Source organism: Miniopterus schreibersii, assembly GCF_964146895.1.
Source record: "Miniopterus schreibersii genome assembly, chromosome: 1".
NCBI classification, from domain to species: Eukaryota; Metazoa; Chordata; class Mammalia; order Chiroptera; family Miniopteridae; genus Miniopterus; species Miniopterus schreibersii.
In genome coordinates, this window is record NC_138101.1 from 178,065,184 (window position 1) to 178,085,232 (window position 20,049).

The 20,049-nt window shown below is 46.2% G+C and overlaps 1 protein-coding gene across 1 annotated transcript in view; it reads left to right on the forward strand.

Moving 5' to 3' along the window:
- GALNT16 (polypeptide N-acetylgalactosaminyltransferase 16) overlaps positions 1–20,049 on the forward strand; it is a 74,251-nt gene that overhangs the window by 29,479 nt on the left and 24,723 nt on the right. The window contains exons 2-3 of the mRNA XM_081129566.1: positions 16,315–16,472; positions 19,925–20,023. Of these exons, the coding sequence (XP_080985692.1) occupies positions 16,315–16,472; positions 19,925–20,023 (257 nt within the window). The remainder of the gene's footprint in view (positions 1–16,314; positions 16,473–19,924; positions 20,024–20,049) is intronic.

Below are 20,049 nucleotides of genomic sequence, written 5' to 3' on the forward strand. Positions count from 1 at the left end.
ATAAGACAGCCAGGTAAATTAGAATTTTAAGTAAACAATGAATAATTTTTTAGTTAATTATATTCCAATTTGAATTTTAGGTAAGCAATGAACAGATTTTTTAAAATAAGTATATCGCATGCAATATTTGGAACATATTTATCCTAAAAAAATTATTCGTTGTTTATCTGAAATTCTAATTTAACTGGGCATCCTCTATTTTACATGGCCCCCTTATGATGTGCCACAGTTTATCTAACCAAGCTTCCCTTGTTGGACATTTAGATTGTTTCTGATGTTTTACTGGCATAAAAAATATGGGATGGTATATCTTTGTACCCACACCTTCATAAACTTATTATTTTATAACACCCTAGAATTATCATTGCTAGACCATTGGTTGTAAACATTTTAAAGACCTTTGATTTATTTGCCAATTTGTTTTCCACAAAGGAACATTCTCCCAAGAACTGTGTATGTGAGCACCTGTTTCGGGAGAGGTTAAATAGGCATCAATCCATTATTAGGGGTTTATGTTGGCTTGGCTTGCTGCCCTGGTGAGACCCAGAGATATTAAGCTTCAAAGCTGGCAAGTTTGATCTGTGGGGTTCAGGGTGGCCAGAAGGGGCTGGTTAGCCTAACAGCATCGGGGTGCTTAGGGTCAGGGCTGATAAGACAGGGTAGAAATGTGTGGGAGGTCAAAGGAGAAGAAGTCACAGTGACATCTCACCCAGGAGAAGTAGAAATAAGCTGTAAAGAGCCAGGCTCACTGTCAGGCATTCTTTTTAGTAAGCAGCCTGTGTTCCATAAAGACGACCATTCCAAGGAGGGGAGAGGCTAGCGAGGAAAAGTCTCAAAGGATTTCTTTTTTCCACTTAAAAAAATAAAAATGACATAAACACAGTAATAACCGAAAGGATGGAAAATCACCCGTAATCTCTCCATCCTAACAAATCGCTGTTTTTATTTTTCAGTATGCCTTTCTTGTCACAGTCCATAATTTTTACATATCTGCAATCACAGAGCATATGCAATTTTTATCCTGCTCTTTCCTCCCATTATTGAGCAAGCATTTTTCTGTGCTGCTACAGAGCTTTCATAGCTACTGTTGTTAATGTTATTTTTTTCTTGATTTCACAGGTAATAATTATTCATTAAGACAAATTTGAACATCCAGATAAACAAAAATGGAATCACAATGCACATATTAATTTGTAGCCTGCCTTTTTTCACTGAATAGTGGATGGTGAACATCTTTCTTTGTTTAACAGAATACATTTCTACGTCTTTTTAAATAGTTGCGATGTATTCTGTTGAAGGGGTGTACCATAATTCAGTGACCTGATTCCCTATTACTGGAAATCTAGGGTTTTTTCCTCCACAATCTCTTGCTATTATAAGTGGAACCCATTTTTAATAATTTCCTTAGGACAGATTTCTAAAATTGAGTTATAGGTACACATTCTTTTCAGACTCTTGATACATACTGGTAAATTTACCTCTAGAAGATTTATACCAGGTTATACTCCCTCTAATAACACATAAGAGTGTACTTATTTCCCCACAGCCTAAATCAATTATCGTAAATTGTTGCCAAATATTCTTTTCAGTTCATAGAACATAATTTACTTATTTGTTTCCCTACTGTTGACATTTGGATTGTTTTCAAATTTCTAGTCTTATAAATAAGACTGTCACGAACATCTTTGTGTCTAATAATTGTCTATAATTAGTTATACGGTCAAAATAGGAATCCTAAATGAGAAGGCGTATTTACACATGTCACTCCCTCCTTCCAAAGGTTAAATTTAACTCGTCTGGGTATATGGGAGATTTGGGGCCCAATTGGCAGCCTACAGTGGTTACGGGAAGGTAATGGACAGAATGAAACAGAAAAGGCCATGGGCCAAAAGATTTAGCACTAGAAATGTACTGCCAGGCTGTTTTCCAAAAAGGTACTAATTTAATAACCATTCTAGTGGCTTAAAAACAATTTAATGTAATATTCAAAGATATTAGTCAAGGAAGAAAAGCACTATCCACGGTTAACCCACAATAATGTCATTCCCCACAAAGGACTCTTCAATCACAATGAAACATCCATTTCTGTCCCTCCCGGCCCAAAGCTGGCATGCCCATCTGCCTGGCTCATGTACTTGGCAGGACCCACCAATGAGTCTCTCAGGTTACCCAGCTTCCTGCAGCTCCCCCATTCTAGAAATCCTTTTTATTCTTATCTCCTGTCCAAACCTCAAGACCCAGAGGGAGGAGGTACCATTTTGGTGACAATCAGAGCTGCTGACCACTCCTCCAGTTCCTGTGGAACCTGGGTCTTTGGGGCACAACGTACACACCTTTTTGATGTGACAAACAACCCTGAGCACCTACTGTGTGTCAAGCACAGTGGTAGTTCACAAAGGAAGAAGCTCTCAGATCCTCCACAATTTGCAATAAATACATACTGAAGACTGATGGAGTGAATGGATGTTGTTACAGATCACTTAATGCTCAAGGTGGGAGAGGCCTCAGAGATCATCTTGCTCAACCCCCTCCTTTTATACAGTCATTTAGTGAGGGCTCCCATGGGCCAGATGCAATGACTTCATTTAATAACTTTGGACACCCCTGGGCGGTAAGTATCATTACCTCCTTTTGCAGCTGTGGAAACTGCTGCGCTGAGGTTAACTCAGGTGCTGCAGAATGGTCTGCGGGCTAACCTGACAGTCCTTTGCAGCATTCCTTGGCCTGCCCGCCCCTGTCAACAAAGTTATTAGGTTAAGCACTTGACACCAGGCACTGTAGAAAAGGTAAAAAAAAAAAAAAAAAGGTTTAAAATGATCAAAATGGAAAGGGAAATGGCACCAATCGCCCATTTGCCTGAGTGCCAACCTCTTCAGTGTTCTGTGGTTGGCACCTCCAGTACAGGCGAGGTTAATGGCCCTTGCCCAGGGTTTGCTTCTTAGTCCCAACCCCCCACCCTGTTTTCAATTGTTAGGCCTGTGCTTTGGGGAGAAATCAAGTTGGGCCCCCAACCATCGCCTGAACAGGAATTCACTTGCAGCAACACTCCCCACCTAGGGCTCAGCCCCCGTACACTGCTCCCCTCCATCCCACACTTTGAAGGGGAGCAGAACATGCCACTCCCAAATATGCCACTTTGGTATTTTGATTATTTTGAGCTGTAGATACTTGAAAAACAGCAAATGTTGGGAGAGTTTTTCTCTGAACTCCCCTCATCTGCCTAAAGATGGATCCCCCTAAAGGAACTCACTTGTCATAAGTCCCTCCCCAGAGTTTCATCAACCAGGGAAGGTTGACTTTTAGGAGAGGAGACTAAGAGTTGGCATCACACCTAGACACCTTGTCATAGACTATCATACCTCCCATCTATTCTTCATCTTTCCTAAAAATCATTTTACTCGCCCTAAAAGACCTGCATTTTTCTCCCCTTTCCCTATTAAGATGCTATTTAATCCTTAATTCTAAGCCACCTTGGGGAGCTACTCATTTTACTCCAGTTTCTCTCATGTATACAAGTTAATACACTTTTGTTTTTCTCTTGTTAATCTGTCTCTTATTACAGAGGTCTTAGCCAAGAACTCAGAAGGGTAGAGGTACAATTATTTACCTCCCCCACAACTTCCTTTCCTCTCCATCAGGAGTAACCTGCTCCTCCCTGGTACTTCTGCTCCCAAATGTCACAGCTGAGGAAGGGCTTACTTTTCATCAATTTACAGTATTTATTCCTGAGATTCACTCTGAAGATGATGATATTGATGATGACAAGAAATAGCTTAACTTTTTATCTTAAATAAAGAATTGAGGTTCATCTGTTCTTTAAAAATAATTTTATTATAAAAGATTAATGCTTACTTATAAAAAATTAGACTTGTACAAGATAAAAGGTCAAATTCTCCAGTCTTCCTGCTCACTCCCTTGCCACTTTCTGGAGGTGACCACTGATTAGCAGTTTGCCATGTATTGCCCAGATATATCTATGCATGTATATATCATATTTATGAACTGTTTATACAAAATGAATAATACTGTGCACACATAACATTCCTTCTAACCTCTGTTTAGAATTCTACTGTAAAGATAAACATTTATTTATAAATAGACCTTTATTGATTTCAGAGAGAGGAAGGGAGAGGAGGAGAAGGAGATAGAAACATCAATGACGAGAGTCATTGATTGGCTGCCTCCTGCACTTCCCTTATGGGGATCCAGCCCGCAACCCAGGCATGTGCCCTGACTGGGAATTGAACTGTGATCTCCTGAATCATAGGTCGATGCTCAGCTGCTGAGCCACACCAGCTGGGCTATAATTTATTGAATTAGACCCCTAATGATAGGTCTTTAAGTTATTTCCAGCATTTTAAAATAAATACTATAATTAATATACTTGTACATTTTATGTACTCATGTGAGCTTAATTATACAGTTAATGCCTAGAAATGTAAGGTGATTATATAAGTTGTATATTGGGGCTGTCTCAGAAAAATCAGGTATATGTTTACTTAAAAATGGAACTTTTACTGAGTCAAAAAGTAGTATTTAAAATGCTAATGTTGTCAGACAGCCTTGGTCATACCAATTTATAATCCAACTTTAAAATATACTTCAGCCCAGCTGGGTGTGGCTCAGCAGTTGAGCGTCAGCCTGGGATCCAGGAGATTATGGTTCGATTCCCAGTCAGGGCACATGCCCGAATAGTGGGCTTGATCTCCAGTTGAGGGCATGCAGGAGGCAGCCGATCAATGACTCTCTCATCATTGATGTTTCTATCTCTCTATCCCTCTCCATTCCTCTCTCTGAAATCAATAAAGATATATTTTAAAAATAAATAAATAAAAATATACTTCAAACTTTAAAAATATACTTCAAACTTTAAAAATACTTTAAAAATACTCAGTTGGTTGAGTGTCATCCCGTGCACCAAAAGGTTGCTGGTTCAATTCCTGGCCTAGTCACATACTTGGGTTGTGGGTTTGATCCCTAGTTGGGAGCATAGGAAAGGCAACCAATCGATGTTTCTTTCTCATATTGATGCTTCGCTCTCTCTCTCTCCTTTCCTCTCTCTAAGCATGTCTTCTGAGCATTATACTAATAATTATTCTTGAATTTACCAGGTAAATTAGCAAGAAATTATATCTTGTTTAAATTTGTATTTATTTAATAACAACAAGGTTGAACATTTTTTCATTTACTGTTGGTCTTTTGTATTTCATATTTTTATGAACTACTTGTTTATATCCTTTATGTCTACATTTTAAAAAATTATTGGTACTTTTCCTATTGATTTGTAAGAGCTCTTTTTATATTAAAGAAATTTGTCCTTTGTTGGCATATATTTGGCTAATATATTTTTCCCAGTGTGATCTTTTTATTTTGACTTTGGGTGTTTTTAGCCTTAAGTTTTTTTTAAGTCTTTATATGTAGGTTTTTTACATGACATTTGGATTTTATGTCCAAGATCGTAAAAAACAAAAACAACAAAACTAACCAATTTTTAAATACTTTTTAGTTTTTTTAATTTAAAATTTTGAGCCACCTAAAATTTATTTTGGTTTAAAAAATGAATTCAGCTTTATTAGTTCCACATGTCTAGTCACTTTTCTTAACTTTATTCACTGACCATTGTTCACATCTCTCCCATTCCCCTGCCATTTGAAGTGCAACTATATCTATGTCAACCCTCCATTTGTACTTGGGTCTATTTCTGACTTTTCTATTTTCTTTTATTGCTCTATTTGCCATATACTAATAGTATCTTGCTATATAAAGTCTGAAGTCTTTAGTATGTCTTACTATCTGGTAAATTTAGTTCCCTATTTTTAATTTTTTTTTTTCTTCAGATTTTTTTCTGATTGTTCCCTTGTGTTCAAATTCTTTCAGTGGAACCTTCCCCCACCCCCAACACAATTGTTACTTGATCAGGATTGCATTGAGTTTGTAGATTAAGTCAGGGAGGACTTATATCTTTACATCACTAAGAATATATGAACATATATAATATCCTTTATATATAAAAAACATATAATAAGCAGTTTATTTAGATTATACTACAAGCATGACATAGTAATTATGTTGTTGCTCATTAACAATTATGGTTCAGCTCACTGTGCAAAAACTGCAGTGAGTGTGGTGCATATCGACGCATTTCCATTGGCCCCAGCACGTGCACCTGTGATACGCTATGATTAGGCGATTTGTGTCTCTGACTTCTCATTGAGTAGAACTGCATCTTTGGCATATCCCAGAAGTAATCAAAAGTTCTATCCATTAAAAAGATTAGTATTATTCCTGCCTCCAGATTTTATGGCAGTTTTTTATTGTACCTAGATAAAATGCTGGACTGCAGGCAGAGGTGCCAGTCCTGGGGCATGGTCCCTCTTGAGGGGACAAGTTGTACCTGCCTCAGAGGTGGCCCTCAAAGAAAGTCACACATAACGCAGCTACTTTTTCCCAATTCCCTTACCCCTCCTCCTTTTTCTGTTTTGCTTAATTTGATTTTTAAAGTCTGCCTCTGTTATGCTCTCTCCTAGTGTGGCTAGAACCTGTTTAATTATTAGTCATGAACCATAGGTAATGTACTTTTACACTTGACCCACAATGCCAATAATGTACTGCACCAGCTACTACTTTAAATTGGCTCTTTGTTCTGAAAAGTGTTATAAACTGAAGTGCCCAGCCCATGATCGGGGTCTTGCTGAGTTCTAATGGATTGAATTTGATCCTGGACCAGCTGGTCCTGACCTCAGTGGGTGAGGCAGGAGGTTGTCACCACCCTTGAAATAATCATATTGTATGTGTTCTATGTGTTACATGGCCCATTATTCTTTTTATTTTTCCAGTTAATATCTGACAGGTTCAAGTTCAATAGATTCTGAAATGAAACACCTAAAGTGCAATGCTAACATACAAACATTGACATATTACACTTGTGTGACTAGAGCAGAGCTGGTGGTGACCTGCACCATATGTTGGCCACAGGGGTGTTGCTGGGGCCAGGGGAGCCCTGGGCAGTTTATTCCTCTGGCTTCCTTCCTTGCAGCTGCAGAACATGGCAGTGTTGTTTGCAGGGGTTGGTACCATCAAACAGACAAGAACCTGAACAGGAATAGACTTTGTCTCCCCCTTTGCTGCGATTGCGGCAAAGGTCATCAGGACCCTGAGGGTGTCCCTGGCTGGGATGACTGAGGAGGGCCCGGGCTGACCCAAGGAAATTTGCTTGTTTGCTTTTAGGTCTGAGTAATACAAACTCTTGTACTTTTCATTTTTTCCATAGTCTCCCAGCCATAAGTAGAGAAGAGTTTCCATGCCCGTGTCAGGCCAAGAGATGACAGCACTGGGCAAGTCCCCATCTGAGCCATGAACTGATGCTCTGACCCTGAGCCCAGGAGGGAGGCAGCCTCCACTTGTTAGGACCGGTGTGTTCTGGGCACCAGAGTCCAGCCTACTTTGGAGCCAAGGGACTCAGAATTGGAAGGGGGGTGCCAGGCACATCTGGGCCCAAGAGTCATCTGAAGGCACACAGAGGAAGCTTTGTGCTCAGGCTCTGCAGCCAGACAGCCTCAGTTCTAATCCCAGCCCAGCCACTCAGCAGCTGTGTGACCTTAAGCATGTTGTTTTACCTCTCCGGGCCTCAGTTTTCACCACTGTAAAATGAGAATAAGAGCATCTATTTGACAGGGCTGCTTCGAGTTAGAAATAAGCACCTAGCAAAGCACCCAGCGCATAGTAGATCCTCACAAGCGGTCAGCATCGGCTCATTTCTGTAGAAAAGGCCTAATCTTTCCTCATGCTCTGCAGAGGTGTGGTTGGGAGGGTAAGGCAAGGGTTCTGGCACCCTTCACAGGCCAAGGAATGATCTACTCCAGCTGGGTAAACTGATAAGCAGGTAGAAACTGAGCTACCATACCACATATCCATAGTGTGGACCACCCTTAGAGTCCCTCTGTTCCTAGGTGGCCTCTGGGCTGGACAGAGCGTAGGAAATGAGACGTGGGGACCTTGATTCAACCCCCTTGATCGAGCAGAGACGATCTGGAATGGTGGGCCTGATGCCTTGTCCCAGCCTTAAGTAGAGGATCCTATTTGGCTCAGATCCCTAAGGGAATGGGCAATGTACGCCCTCTTTCCTGGTGAGATCACTTGTGTCATAAAACCGTGCAGTCATCAGAGCTCCTGGAAAAGTCAGGTCATTGTGGGAAATGTAACTGGGAGCCCAAGGTGAGCTTCTCAGGCAGCCCCTATCCTGTGTCCGGAGTATATAATTAAACTAGAGCCTCCCTGGGCCCGTGGGCATAGGTGCAAGGTGGTTTCCATAGCAGCCATGGAAACTCTAGCTGAGTTGCAGTCAGCTCTGCTAATGGTGTAGCTCCAGGTCAGTACAAATAGAGGCCAAACACCAGACTCATGGTGAGGGTCCTTGAGAAGGAATCAGGGGAGATGGCCTCTAAGAACCTTCCTAGTTCTTGGTCCTGTGATTTTAGCAGCCCATGACTAGCAGCAGCTCAGCCTTGGTAACACACTGGAATCTTCTGGAGAGCTATAAGAACTCCTGGTACATGTTCCCACCTCCAAAGATTCTGATTTAACCGGTCTTGGGAAAGACCTGGACATCAGGATTTTAACAATCTTCCCAGATGATTCTAATGTGCAGCCAAGATTGAGAACCACTGGTAAAAGACAGACGAGCTAAGAGTAATTAATAATTACAATTTACGTGCCAGATACTGTGCCAAGCACATTATCTACAATATCTCCTTTAATCCTCCTAAGAATCCCCATTTTTTCAGATGAAGAAACATGCTCAGAAAGGGTAAGAGAGCAGTAAGCACTGGCATTCTCTCCCTGGGCTGTCAGATTTCAAAGCCCAGACTGGTAATCCCTCTAATAACTACCTTGGAGGCAATGTGAAGAGGAAATCGGGACATGTCTGGGGCAGTCCCTAAGTGAGTTTCCTCTGTACCCAAACTGAGGCTCCCGGCCCTGTGCCACCCCAGCATGTGGATGGATAGGAGGAACACTGGCAGGCCCAGTGGGGTTGGCTACTTCCCCAGAACCCAGTGACTCATGAGGAGGCCCTGGGGGACCTGCCTTTTTACTTGGGAGAGGTGGAACCTGAGACTTTGTGCTCAGAGAGGTGGTAAATCATGTGCTTAAGTTTCCCAGCTCTCGCAATGAATGGCACTCTTTCAACTTGGGACATAGCATCAGATGAGATTTTGTTCCCAGGGGAGTGGTAGGGAATCACATTTTGTTCGCCAGGTGTTTTGGGTTTAAACCAGACTCAGAAAAAAAATCAGGAGGCATCCATAAAACAGGACCAGAGCCTTTTTATTTACAGTTCCATTGAAACTTAGTGAAAGGCAAACCCAGCAGGTACCTGTTTTACTGGCAGTAAAAGGAAATTGGACGGCAGTTATTTAAAAGGAGTCTGAGTTGCTTAAATCTCAAATTTAGGGGTACATGTACTTTTCAAAGAAAGTTTACAAGGTTTGGGGATTTGGGTTGAATGGTTTTTTATGAACATGACATGGAAAATATTTTCCTTTCTTATTTTAAACTTTCCCCTTTGCTGTTTGTTTTCTAAATTTAGAAGTCAGGAAGAAATATGCAAATCTAGCTAGAAAAAAAGTGGAGCAAGTCAGGCAAGTTTCAAAGTTTAATTGAAGTGATGGACTAAAAAAAACTTCTCCAAGATGAGAAATGATTCTTCCCATTTTATAGAGCAGAGTCATTATTTCAGCTTAAACAGCTTCAGATGTGTTTGACCTTATTGGACATGGAAGTGCTGGATTTGGCACTTCCCAAAAGAACAAAGACTGGAGAGGAGGCAGCTGCCTAAATGTCAGCCAAGAATGCTCAGCAAGAGGCTGGAGAGCAGAGAGAGGTTCATCAGGCTGTCACTGATCGTCTCCCCAGCCTTGTTCCTGGACATGGCAAGTCAAGGGCCTCTGAAGCCATGGTCCAGATGGAAACCCCAAAGACTGACCACAGACCTGCTGGCTGGGGGCTGCCCCACACTTCTCCAGGCTTGGCTCAAGTCACTGGGCCAGATGCCAGAGACCAGCCTGTTGTCTTGGAATGATTGGCTGCCACCTACACCATGTCATTGTGATTGGTGGCTCATTTTGTTTCTTATTTTTCGAGAGTGGTTTTCTATTCATTGAAAGGACTGACGACTGACATCTCTGAAGTTTTGGTCATTAGAGAAGAACACTCAACTCAAACTAGTTTAAGAAAAAAGATAGATGATAGGTAAACAGACAGATAGGTTTAAAAAACAACACAAAGTAAATTTGGAACAGGTATGACTGACTTCAGGAACCTCAAACAAAATCATTAGAGCTCTTTCTTTCCATCTGTTGGCTCTGATTGTTTCTTCTTGGTTTCATTCTCCAGACGATATTTTTCTTTTTTTAACTAACTGAGATAGAATTGACATCTAACAATGTCATAGTTTCAAATGTGCAACATAACAATTTGATATTTATGTATATTGCAAAATGACCACCACAAGTCTAATTAACATCCATTGCCACACATAGTTACATATTTTTTTCTTGTGACGGTAACTTTTAAGATCTACTCTCTTAACAACTTTCACATATACAATACAGTATTGTTGACTATAGTCACCATGCTGTACATTACACGGACAAGCTTTCTCCATGTGATTGGAAGAAGACCCTCCTCTGTCAAACTCAGCAGTGCTGATAAAAAGAGCTCACCTTGCCCGTCCAGCATGGTTCAGTGGTTGTGCATTGACCTCTGATCCAGGAGATCTCGGTTTGATTCCTGGCCAGGGCACATGCCCAGGTTGTGGGCTCAATCCCCAGTGTGGCGCATGCATGAGGCAGCCAACCAATGACTCTCTCATTGATGTTTTTATCTCTCTCTCCTCTCCTTTCCTCTCTCTGAAATCAATGAAGACATATTTAAAAAAAAAAAAAAAAAAGGTCACTTTATAGAAGGTCTCAGGGAAGATTCTGATTGGCTCAGAGAGAGTCAAATGACCTTTCCTGAACCAATCCCTGTGTCTGGGGGTACAGTAATAAGATCAGCCTAACCTGGGTCTTGTGCCCACCTTATGGAAGTGATTGAGGTATTGGTGGGACAGGGGCAGTGATTGACAGCCTTGCCAGGAGCATGTAAGTGGGCAAGAAGATCCCTAAGGCAGGCAAAAACCACCTTGCCATCTCAGTTCCCAGTGTTGTGTTAGTCAAGAATGTGTGTGAGGAGCAGGCGAGGGGAGATGCTTGAGGTCATGGTGGCTCGTCATTCGTGTATTCATTAGCCTTTGTTTTTGAGTCCTATGATCACTCAGTCACCGTTCTGGTCTTTGGAATCCAGCATTAAAGAGAAGGGACAGTCCATGTCCCAGTGAAGCTTATCCTTTTGTGGGAAGAAACAGTCAAAAAGATAAAATAAATAAGCAAAATAAACATAGAATGGCACAAAAATAAAGGCAGGCAGGAGGATAGGGAATTAGAGGGTGGGGTCAGGGTAACAATTTTACAGGTGGTGGTGGGGAATGCTCCATATTTGATCCATATTTGAGCAGAGGCCATATTTGAGCAGAGCCCTGCAGGGAGTGAAGGAGGGAGCCATGCAGACATCTGGGAGAAGAGCCTTCCAGAAAGAAGGCAGAAGGAACAAAAAGGCTAAGGGGAAGGGTGCCAGCCAGCTCAAGGAACACAAGGAGGCGAGTGTGGCTGGGGAGGGGTCAACGGTACAAGCTGAGACCAGTCAGGTGATAGGGTACTCACTCACAGAATCTCTTGGGCCACTGTAAGCTCCAGGGACAGTGAAAGCCACCAAAAGTCACATGATGTGGCAGAGGATCCCATTTGTTTGCTGTTTTCTCCTCAGTTGATTATCAGTAAGCTGAGAACAGAGACAATATTTAGGTATTCACTCATTCATTCATTCCTTTATTCAGCAAGTGCCTACTCAATACTTACTGTATGCCAGGTACTGGGAGCTCAAAAATGAGGAGGAGCCCACCATCTAGTGGAAAAGAAAGCGATGTAAATACAGATGTCAGAGCCAAGTGATATAAAAACTCCACAAACAGCCTCAAGTGACCTCACCTCCTCCAGAAAGAGCAGCAGTCCGAGTCCCATCAGTGGTTCCAAGTCGCTCCAAACCCAGGATCTCAGACCTCTCGGGCTGATCCAGATATAGGTTCTCATGGTCCCACAGCCTAGAGACAAAGGGTGCATTTACCCCTCGCATGCCGATTTGCTAAGTAAGCCAAGCCCCCTGGATGGGAAAAGTGGATAGTAGCAGCACACTTCCCTTTTAGGACAGGGGACAAGGGGAACAGCATTTACTGCTACGCAGCCCATGGGTCAGCACCGTTTCCAGACTCCTGCCCCAGCTGGGGTTCGGGGGGGGTGAGCTTCCACGACCAGCTCCCCAGCTACCTGTGCTCTAAGGTTGGAGCTTCAGTTGGCTGAGCATCGGCCCACGCACTGAGAGGTTGCCCGTTCGACTCCCTGCCTTGTCTCGGTCCTCAGTAGGGGGCATGCAGGAGGCAGATGATTGGTGTTTCTCTCTGCTCTTTTCCTCTCTCTCTAAAAAAAAAAAAAAAAAAAAAAATCAAAAACATATTTTTAAAATAATAATAAGGTTGGACATGGGGGTTTCTTCATGGTCCTCCATGGCCTGCCTTGCGTGGGATAGGGGAGGAAGAGGGGCTGATTTCCTAGATTCCTCTTCTGGGAGCCATACTGCTGTGTGTTTCTTTCTGTCTTCATAGCCTCTTACACAGTGTCTGCACATACTAGACTTTCAGTAACTTTTTGTTAATACTAGTGGGATACCCATAGGACACCGCCTATGGATTCCTAGAGCAGGGGTCTAAATCAGGCTGTGGAGCATGGGGAGGGCGTCAGGGACCCCTGGATTTGTGGCTTGGAGCACCCAGAGGATCGACTGCCCATCTCAGCAATAGGCAGTGCAGGAGAAGCAGCTGGCTTGGAGATCAATAAGAATTTATTTTGAGGTGTTGAGTTAGAGGTACCCTTGGGACATTCAGAGGCCTGGATCTCTCCAGATCAAAGAACAGGGCCAAAGGGAAAGGAGAGTTGGAGAGCTGGAAGGAAATGCACTGTGGTGTGGGTGTGTGAACTGGGGCTAGATATCTGAGGAGGAAGAGCCCTGGGCGGTGACTGGCGGGAGGCCAGGAAGGCGCTGGATGGAGGGGAAGTGAGAGCCCTGCTGAGGTCGCATCCCTCCCTTCCTCAGCTTTCCCTCTACTTGGCTGATGCAGGGCCAAGCGAGGTTCCAGCTCCAAACCCCGGGGCCTGCTGGGTGAGCGGGAAAGCAGAGCTAAGGCCTCTGGGAGGGTGGGCCTGGTTTCCATGGCACCCTCCTTCACCAGCCGTCTCACAGGGGGGGCGTCTAACCTTGGAGGAGGGTTGGACCCACGGGGGCTCTCGGTTTGTGGGCGGGGGCAGCAGGTGTTTCCTGACGGCATCTTTGAGGTTGTCTCGCTCAGTTTCAAGGCCCTGCAAGGGACTTCTCTCTCGAGCCTTGGCCTGAGCAGATGCTCTTTCATAACATTCCCGGTGGCCCCGAGGAGGCGCAGGAAGGCAGCAGGCTGGGCGTCGGGGAACCGTCTCGGAAGCATTCCTTCCACTTCCTGACACGTGGATGGTGTCCGCGGGGCTCTGAGAATGAATGGGTGGGTGAGCGAATGAGTGAGTGAATTCAAGCCTTTATAAGCAAATAAATGAATGCTCCAGTGCCTTGGAACTCCCAGAAGCGTGCCCCAGGGCATGGGACATGGGTGGCTCTCTGACAGTGTTTACTAGGCAATGGGTGAGTGTCAAATGAGGGCTTAGAGGTTTTCTGAGCCCACAGAGTGACCCTAAGTCCTAAATGAATAAATGTTATTTCCCACAGTCAACTTGAAGGATAATTAAGTAGCATACTCTCCCTTTGGAGCTTCTGTAGTTTTCCTTTTATTTTAACTCCTAAACCATCAACTGGAGACTGCTTGCCACCTCTCTGACCCTGGGCTGGAAGGAAGAGGGGTGGAGGTAGCACCCGTTCTTTTCCTGGGTGGGAAGGGCACAAAGGATCTCTCTCATTCTCACTCTCAAAGTTGGACGTCTCAGGTCCTTGCAGCGATCCAGGGTTCATGTCAGAACATTCTCTCTTCCTCCTTCCTTCCCCCCTTTAGTCTTTCCTGAAATGGATTGTGAGACCACAGGGGCTCTGCTACATCTATCCAGCCCTTGGCATCACAACAACTCAGAATATCACAGTGCGACAGCTGTAGCCGTTGTCACTATTCTGAGCATCTGTGTGTAGCATGGGGCTGGCTGGGCCCAGTGGCCACACAAGGAAATCTTCATTGACTCTGGCCTCATGGAGCTCAGGGACTGGCTCCTAGGGCAGGATGCAACTGGAGGCGGGAACCCTACAGAGTGGCACTCTTTAAAGAGATCAGGGCTCCCTGGAGCCTTCCGCGTTCCTGTCTGGTGAGGTTAGAAGCTGGGCTCTCAGGGGAGCATGGAGGCCCTGGACTGCTGGTGGATGTTCCACAGCCTCACCCAATATATTGGTTTCCTGTCCCACAGGCCCACCTGCCTTCCTGGGACCATCTCTCTAGGAACCAGGCCTGTGACAGAGTCTTCCTGCTGGGGTTCTATGCATGGACAGTTCTCATCTGTCTTCCTGCTGCCCCTGTGTGCCCATAGCTCCAGCCCAAGCTGCTGGGCAAGTGAAAGGGTTGGAGTTGGCAGACACTCACAGCCAATGATATTTCAAGGCATTCTGGGGAATGCCCGATCAGCATTTTGGTTCAAATAATGAGATGTCACGATTCATCCATTCATCTCAGATGTGTTCTTCCCCAGTGTCTTTCATGGCTGGACTTTGGGAGCTCAAAGTAGGGGGTGGCTAAGAGGAAGGAGTCTGGGCCATGACATCTGTCGTCCATCATTCCCAGCACTTAGCACTGGTGGACCCAGTAGGTCTGACATGAGGCTGTTTTAGCAGCAAGTACAAGTCCCTGAGTAGATGCATCATTGTCTGTGCACATGACTTGCAGCAGTTCTGGCATAAGCCTGTGAAAGCTTGCTTGTCCTCACAGGTTGTTCTCTGTGTAGTAGCTGTCTAAACCCTGAGTGTTTTACTGATCATACCTAGCGCAGTGTCATGCCCAAGTTCACCCCTAAGAGACTGTCAATCTACTGGTAGCTTGGCAACCTCCAACCTCCTTGGCGATTTCCTCAGGACACCGAATCTTGGGGATCTCGTGAGCTCCAGAGTCACCCTCTCCACATTCTGCACACAGAAGTGGTCACGAGTATGTGTTTCAGCCCTGGCTGGGTAGCTCAGTTGGTTAGAGCATCATCCCAATATGCCAAGCTTACAGGTTCGGTCCTCACTCTGGACATGGAAGAATCAACCAGTGAATGCATAAAGAAGTGGAACAACAAATTCATGTTTGTCTCTCTCTCTTTCTCAAATCAATAAATTAAAATTTTAAAAAAGAGTGTGGGTTTCAGAGTTAAAATGACCAGTTTGAATCCAAAACCTATGACTTACTAGGTCTGACCTGGTCTTTTTTTTTTTTAATCCTCACCTGAGTATATGTTTTCACTGACGAGAGAGAGAGAGAGAAGGAAGGAGAGGGAAAGAGGGAGAAACATTGATGTGAGAGAGAAACATCGATAGGTTGCCTCCCACATGCACCCCGACTGGGAATTGAACCTGAAACTTGGGTATGTGCCCTGACTGGGAATTGAACCCATAATTAAGCCACACTGGCCAGGATGGTCTTTTTAAAAAGTGGACTTTACTTTTTTTTTAGAGTAGTGTTAGATTTACAAAATTGAGCAGAAAGTGCAAAGAGTTCCCATATATCCCCTGCCCCACACATGCAAATACTGTTTTTGACTTATTTTTGTTATTTTTAAAATATATATCTTTATTGATTTCAGAGAGGAAGGGAGAGGGAGAGAGAGAGAAACATCAATGATGAGAGAGTCATTGATCAGCTGCCTCCTGCACGCCCCCGACTGGGGCCCGAGCCCGCAACCTGGGCATGTGCCTTTACCGAGAATCAAACCATGATCTACTGGATCCTAGGTCGATGCTCAACCGCTGAGCCATGCCCAGCTGGGCTGATTCTTGAGCCTCAGTTTCCTCATCTGTACAGTGGGGGAAATAATGATCTCCTGCTCACAGAGTTGAGGTCAAGTCCAAATGGGGTCTTGTGGTTAGTTCCTGCCTGGTAGTAAGTTCCTACCACACAACAGTGGCTACTTTCTCCTGGGGCCCCTCTGATGCTGACCTTTGTCTCAGGTGACAGGAACACCCTCAAGAGGCTTTGATGAGAAGGCGTACCTGGTGGCCAAGCAGCTGAAGCCCGGAGAGGACCCCTACAGGCAGCATGCCTTCAACCAGCTGGAGAGCGACAAACTGACCTCAGACCGACCCATCCGGGACACCCGCCACTACAGGTGTGGCCTCCATTGTGCCAATGGGGAAAGAAAGGTGGAGGGAAGGGCCAACCCCAGTTAGCTTGTTTGCTTTTTTCCATTGCATGGATTTAAGAAATGAGGAAGATTTTCCCAGACTCAGTCTACTTATTGAGACATTCACACCCTCATCCTCAGTAGCTACCTGACTCCTATTTATTTCAGTTGACCTCCTGAGGCCCTGAGAAGGCCAAGGAGACCTTCCCAGCTGGGACCAGGGAGGCCCCTCAGCACCTCAGTCTGAAGTCCCAGAGAGAGTGACCTGCCGGGGGACCACAGGGAGGTCAGAGGGGCTATGCGAGCCAGTTCTTCATGCCCTGCAGGTGGTGCCTGAGGTGAAGAGGGGCCACAGCCCTGCCCACACTGTGCAAACAGTGGAGTGCTGTGCACGGCCCACTGGCATCCCTTTCCTCCCTCTCCGCTGCCCTCCCTTCCTTGAAACTCCCAGAAATGCTTCCCAGTCTTGTTCTTTTTCTCCCAGAGTGGTAGCTGGGAGAGGCTGTAGACCAGGACCAAGGGCACCTTCCATGCTTATCCCAGTTCCGACTCTCCCCAGTGTGAGCCACAGACCTTGGGCAAGTCATCAGGCCCTTCTGGGTTACACAAGTCGCCACCTCCAGTCTTTCCTCTCCCTGCCCTCACCTACGGAAACAGTCTGAGCTCCTTTACCTGAAGTGGGAGCTGCCCCCTCTCCCCTCGGAGCCTCTGCTCCTTTTCACCTCCACTTAATGCTCCCCCATCCTATATCTCTCCCGCCTCCTTCCCCAACTCTACCCACTCTGTTTCCTCTCCTGAAACCCTACCCCCACGCACATACACCTCACGACTCCTCTGTGTCCTTTCCTTCGGGTAGGGTTCCTTTCCCAACCCAGGCTGCTTAGGGGGACTTCTCTGCTCTCCATGCACAAACCTAGCAGAACAGCAAGAGGATGCTGTAGCTGAGCCACCCATGTGCTTGCAGCTTTCAGTGGCTAATAGGGCTGTGTTGGACCCAGCTAGCGCCAGCTGGTCCTGGTTTGAGGATAGGCGAGAATGACTCAGGTCAATTGGTTCTCCTGTTGAAGCAGCTACTCAACAGAAAAAACACATACGTGAGATAAGGGTACAGAAGGGGACCTGCTTCTAGCACCTTCCTTGTCACTCCTGGAGGTGTGCCTGAAATCCAGTGAGCTTGGTGGCCTGTGCAAGGTGAGATGGACGTGGAGCTGGGGGTGCCCAGACAGTTCTCCATGTACTTAACCCCAGCATTGTCTGCCTCCAGAAACAGTTCATGCTACCAAATAGGGCAGTAATTCTGCTCCTCAGGAAGGCTCCCGCTCAGGTCTAAAGGCTAGTACAGTCCCTGGGAATTCTTTCTCAGCCAATCCTGGGGCAGTCTCCCTTATGTCTGCCTGCGCTGCGGGGCCTACAAGGTTATGTCCATGCAGCTCCACTTGGAGGCCTTTTATGACCTTGGCCAACCTAGACCCCAGAGCCTGGAGGTTTTCCTGACCCAAATCTGTGAATTGAGAGGCTGGCCTGGATCACCTCTGCCCTCCCTCCCACCCACTCCCACTCTAAACCTTCTCAGGTGTTCACTGAGGAACTTGGGGATACACACATTTTAAAATGAGATTCTTCAAATCCAAGGCAGTGGTGGGTTGGTGAGTTAGGCCCCTCCTCCTGCCCCAGAGCTGCTGCATGGCCCTCTCAGAGCTGGAGGTGGCTCCAGCATGTGTGCATGCATGTGTGTATGTCTGTGTATGTGCGTGCGCATGCATGTGTGTAGCGGGAGCAAAGGAGGTGCTGGCTCTGGTGACAGGACCTCCCATGGTGGAGCCAGGTGTGTTGGGGTGAGCCACACTCTCCCCTTTAGCCCTCCAGGCTGCTGCTTCTGCCAGACTCTAGGCTAGTTCCTGGTTCAGCCTTCAACTAGGGAGCTCTGTCTCGGGGAGCAGAAAGACCTAAACCATGCAAAACAGGCCTGCCAGCTCTATAGCCCAAACTTAAAACACAGGCAAGGGGCAAACCTCTTCAGAGGCTCTTGGCTCCTGGGAGCCTCTGGATAAATCCCCATCATCACAGATATAAATCCCAGAGAAATGCAAAGTGGAGAGGGTTGGAGGGGGTGGGTAAGAGAAGGTCAGGTCTGTCCTCCAGATGGGGTCTGGGTAGGTTGTCCAACTCAGGTGGAGAATGGGCATCGTAATCCAGATTCCGTCCTTGGGCACCAGATGGTTGGGGTTCAGGGACATACCTAAAGGACCATGCTGGGGGGCTGGGTATCTAGGAGGTGGTTGTTTCTCCCAGCACCCCCATCTCATCAGGCCAAGCCTCCACAATCAGCATGGCTCTGAGAGGATGGGCACTTGGGAAGTCTGGCTTCTCAGGGGGCCGAGGTGAATTTCTCTTTCTCTCCTACCCCCCACATTCCCTCTCAAGGAGAATTATTCTGAAGCCTCTCAGGATTTCTCCCATGGGGGCCCCAGGCTGGTGGGCCTCCATTCTGCTCTGCAGAGCAAGACATGGGCCTGGGAATTCGGCTGTAAGCTGCTGTCAGTGGAATGAATGCTGTAATCAAAAAAACAGTCACTGCTGGAATAGTCAGAGAGCAATTGTAATAAAGAAGATTGCCATGAAAACCAGCTTGGTGGCTGCCTTCCCCAGGCCCCAGGAGTGTGAATAACGCCTTCGCAGAAAGACGATGAAGGCTGGCAGGAGTGGAGTGTTTGAGTGTTTTCATTCCCTTTGGGGGGTGGGGGTGGGCAGGCAATGGGCCAAAAATGTGGTGTCTGGAGATGGCGAGCACGGAGCAGCTGGGGAGGGAGTGGGCTGGAGGGAACGGCCTCTGGTGTCTTCTCAGAGGCTAGTTTCCTCCAGAAGCCCCAGAGAGGCTGCTCCCCGCCTGGTGTCAGCTGTGGTGGGCAGTGAGAGGGAGGAATTCACGGAACAGCAGGAGGGGGGTAATTCCCCTCCAGATTCTACCAAATGTCATGGATGGTGGGGGGGAGGGGGAAGAAGGAAGAAGCTTCAGGGTATCAGAAACAAAACAGAGGCTCCCCCGCCCGTTTTGTCTCTTGGCTGCTCCATCGCAGGCAGTTCTGTCTGTGGGTCCGGGCCTGGGGCTTGGGGGGGATGGTGCCTGCCCATAGCCGGAGCCCTCCTAAACACTTCAGAGATTGTAGGGATCCCAGTGCTCTAGGTCCTCGGTGAAGAGCTTCTTGCCCTGGGAAGGTGCCCTACCTGTGGTGTTCTTCCGAGGACTCCAGGCTGGGTGGCCTCAGTGGGTGGAACATGGGTGTGGAGGGGCAAGGCCCACATCCTGGCTTCAGGCTTTATTTCTCTGTCCCACAGAGGTATTCCTGGGGGGCAGCAGGCTGGACAAAGAGAAGCCTCAAAACCTGCCCTGAGGACACTCCCATAGCTGCCCTCTGACCTCTCTGCTCCCTCCTCAGTTGTCCATCCCTGTCCTACTCCGCGGACCTGCCGGCCACCAGCGTCATCATCACCTTCCACAATGAAGCCCGATCTACCCTGCTGCGCACCGTGAAGAGGTGAGCCCTGTCTCGGGACCCTTGTC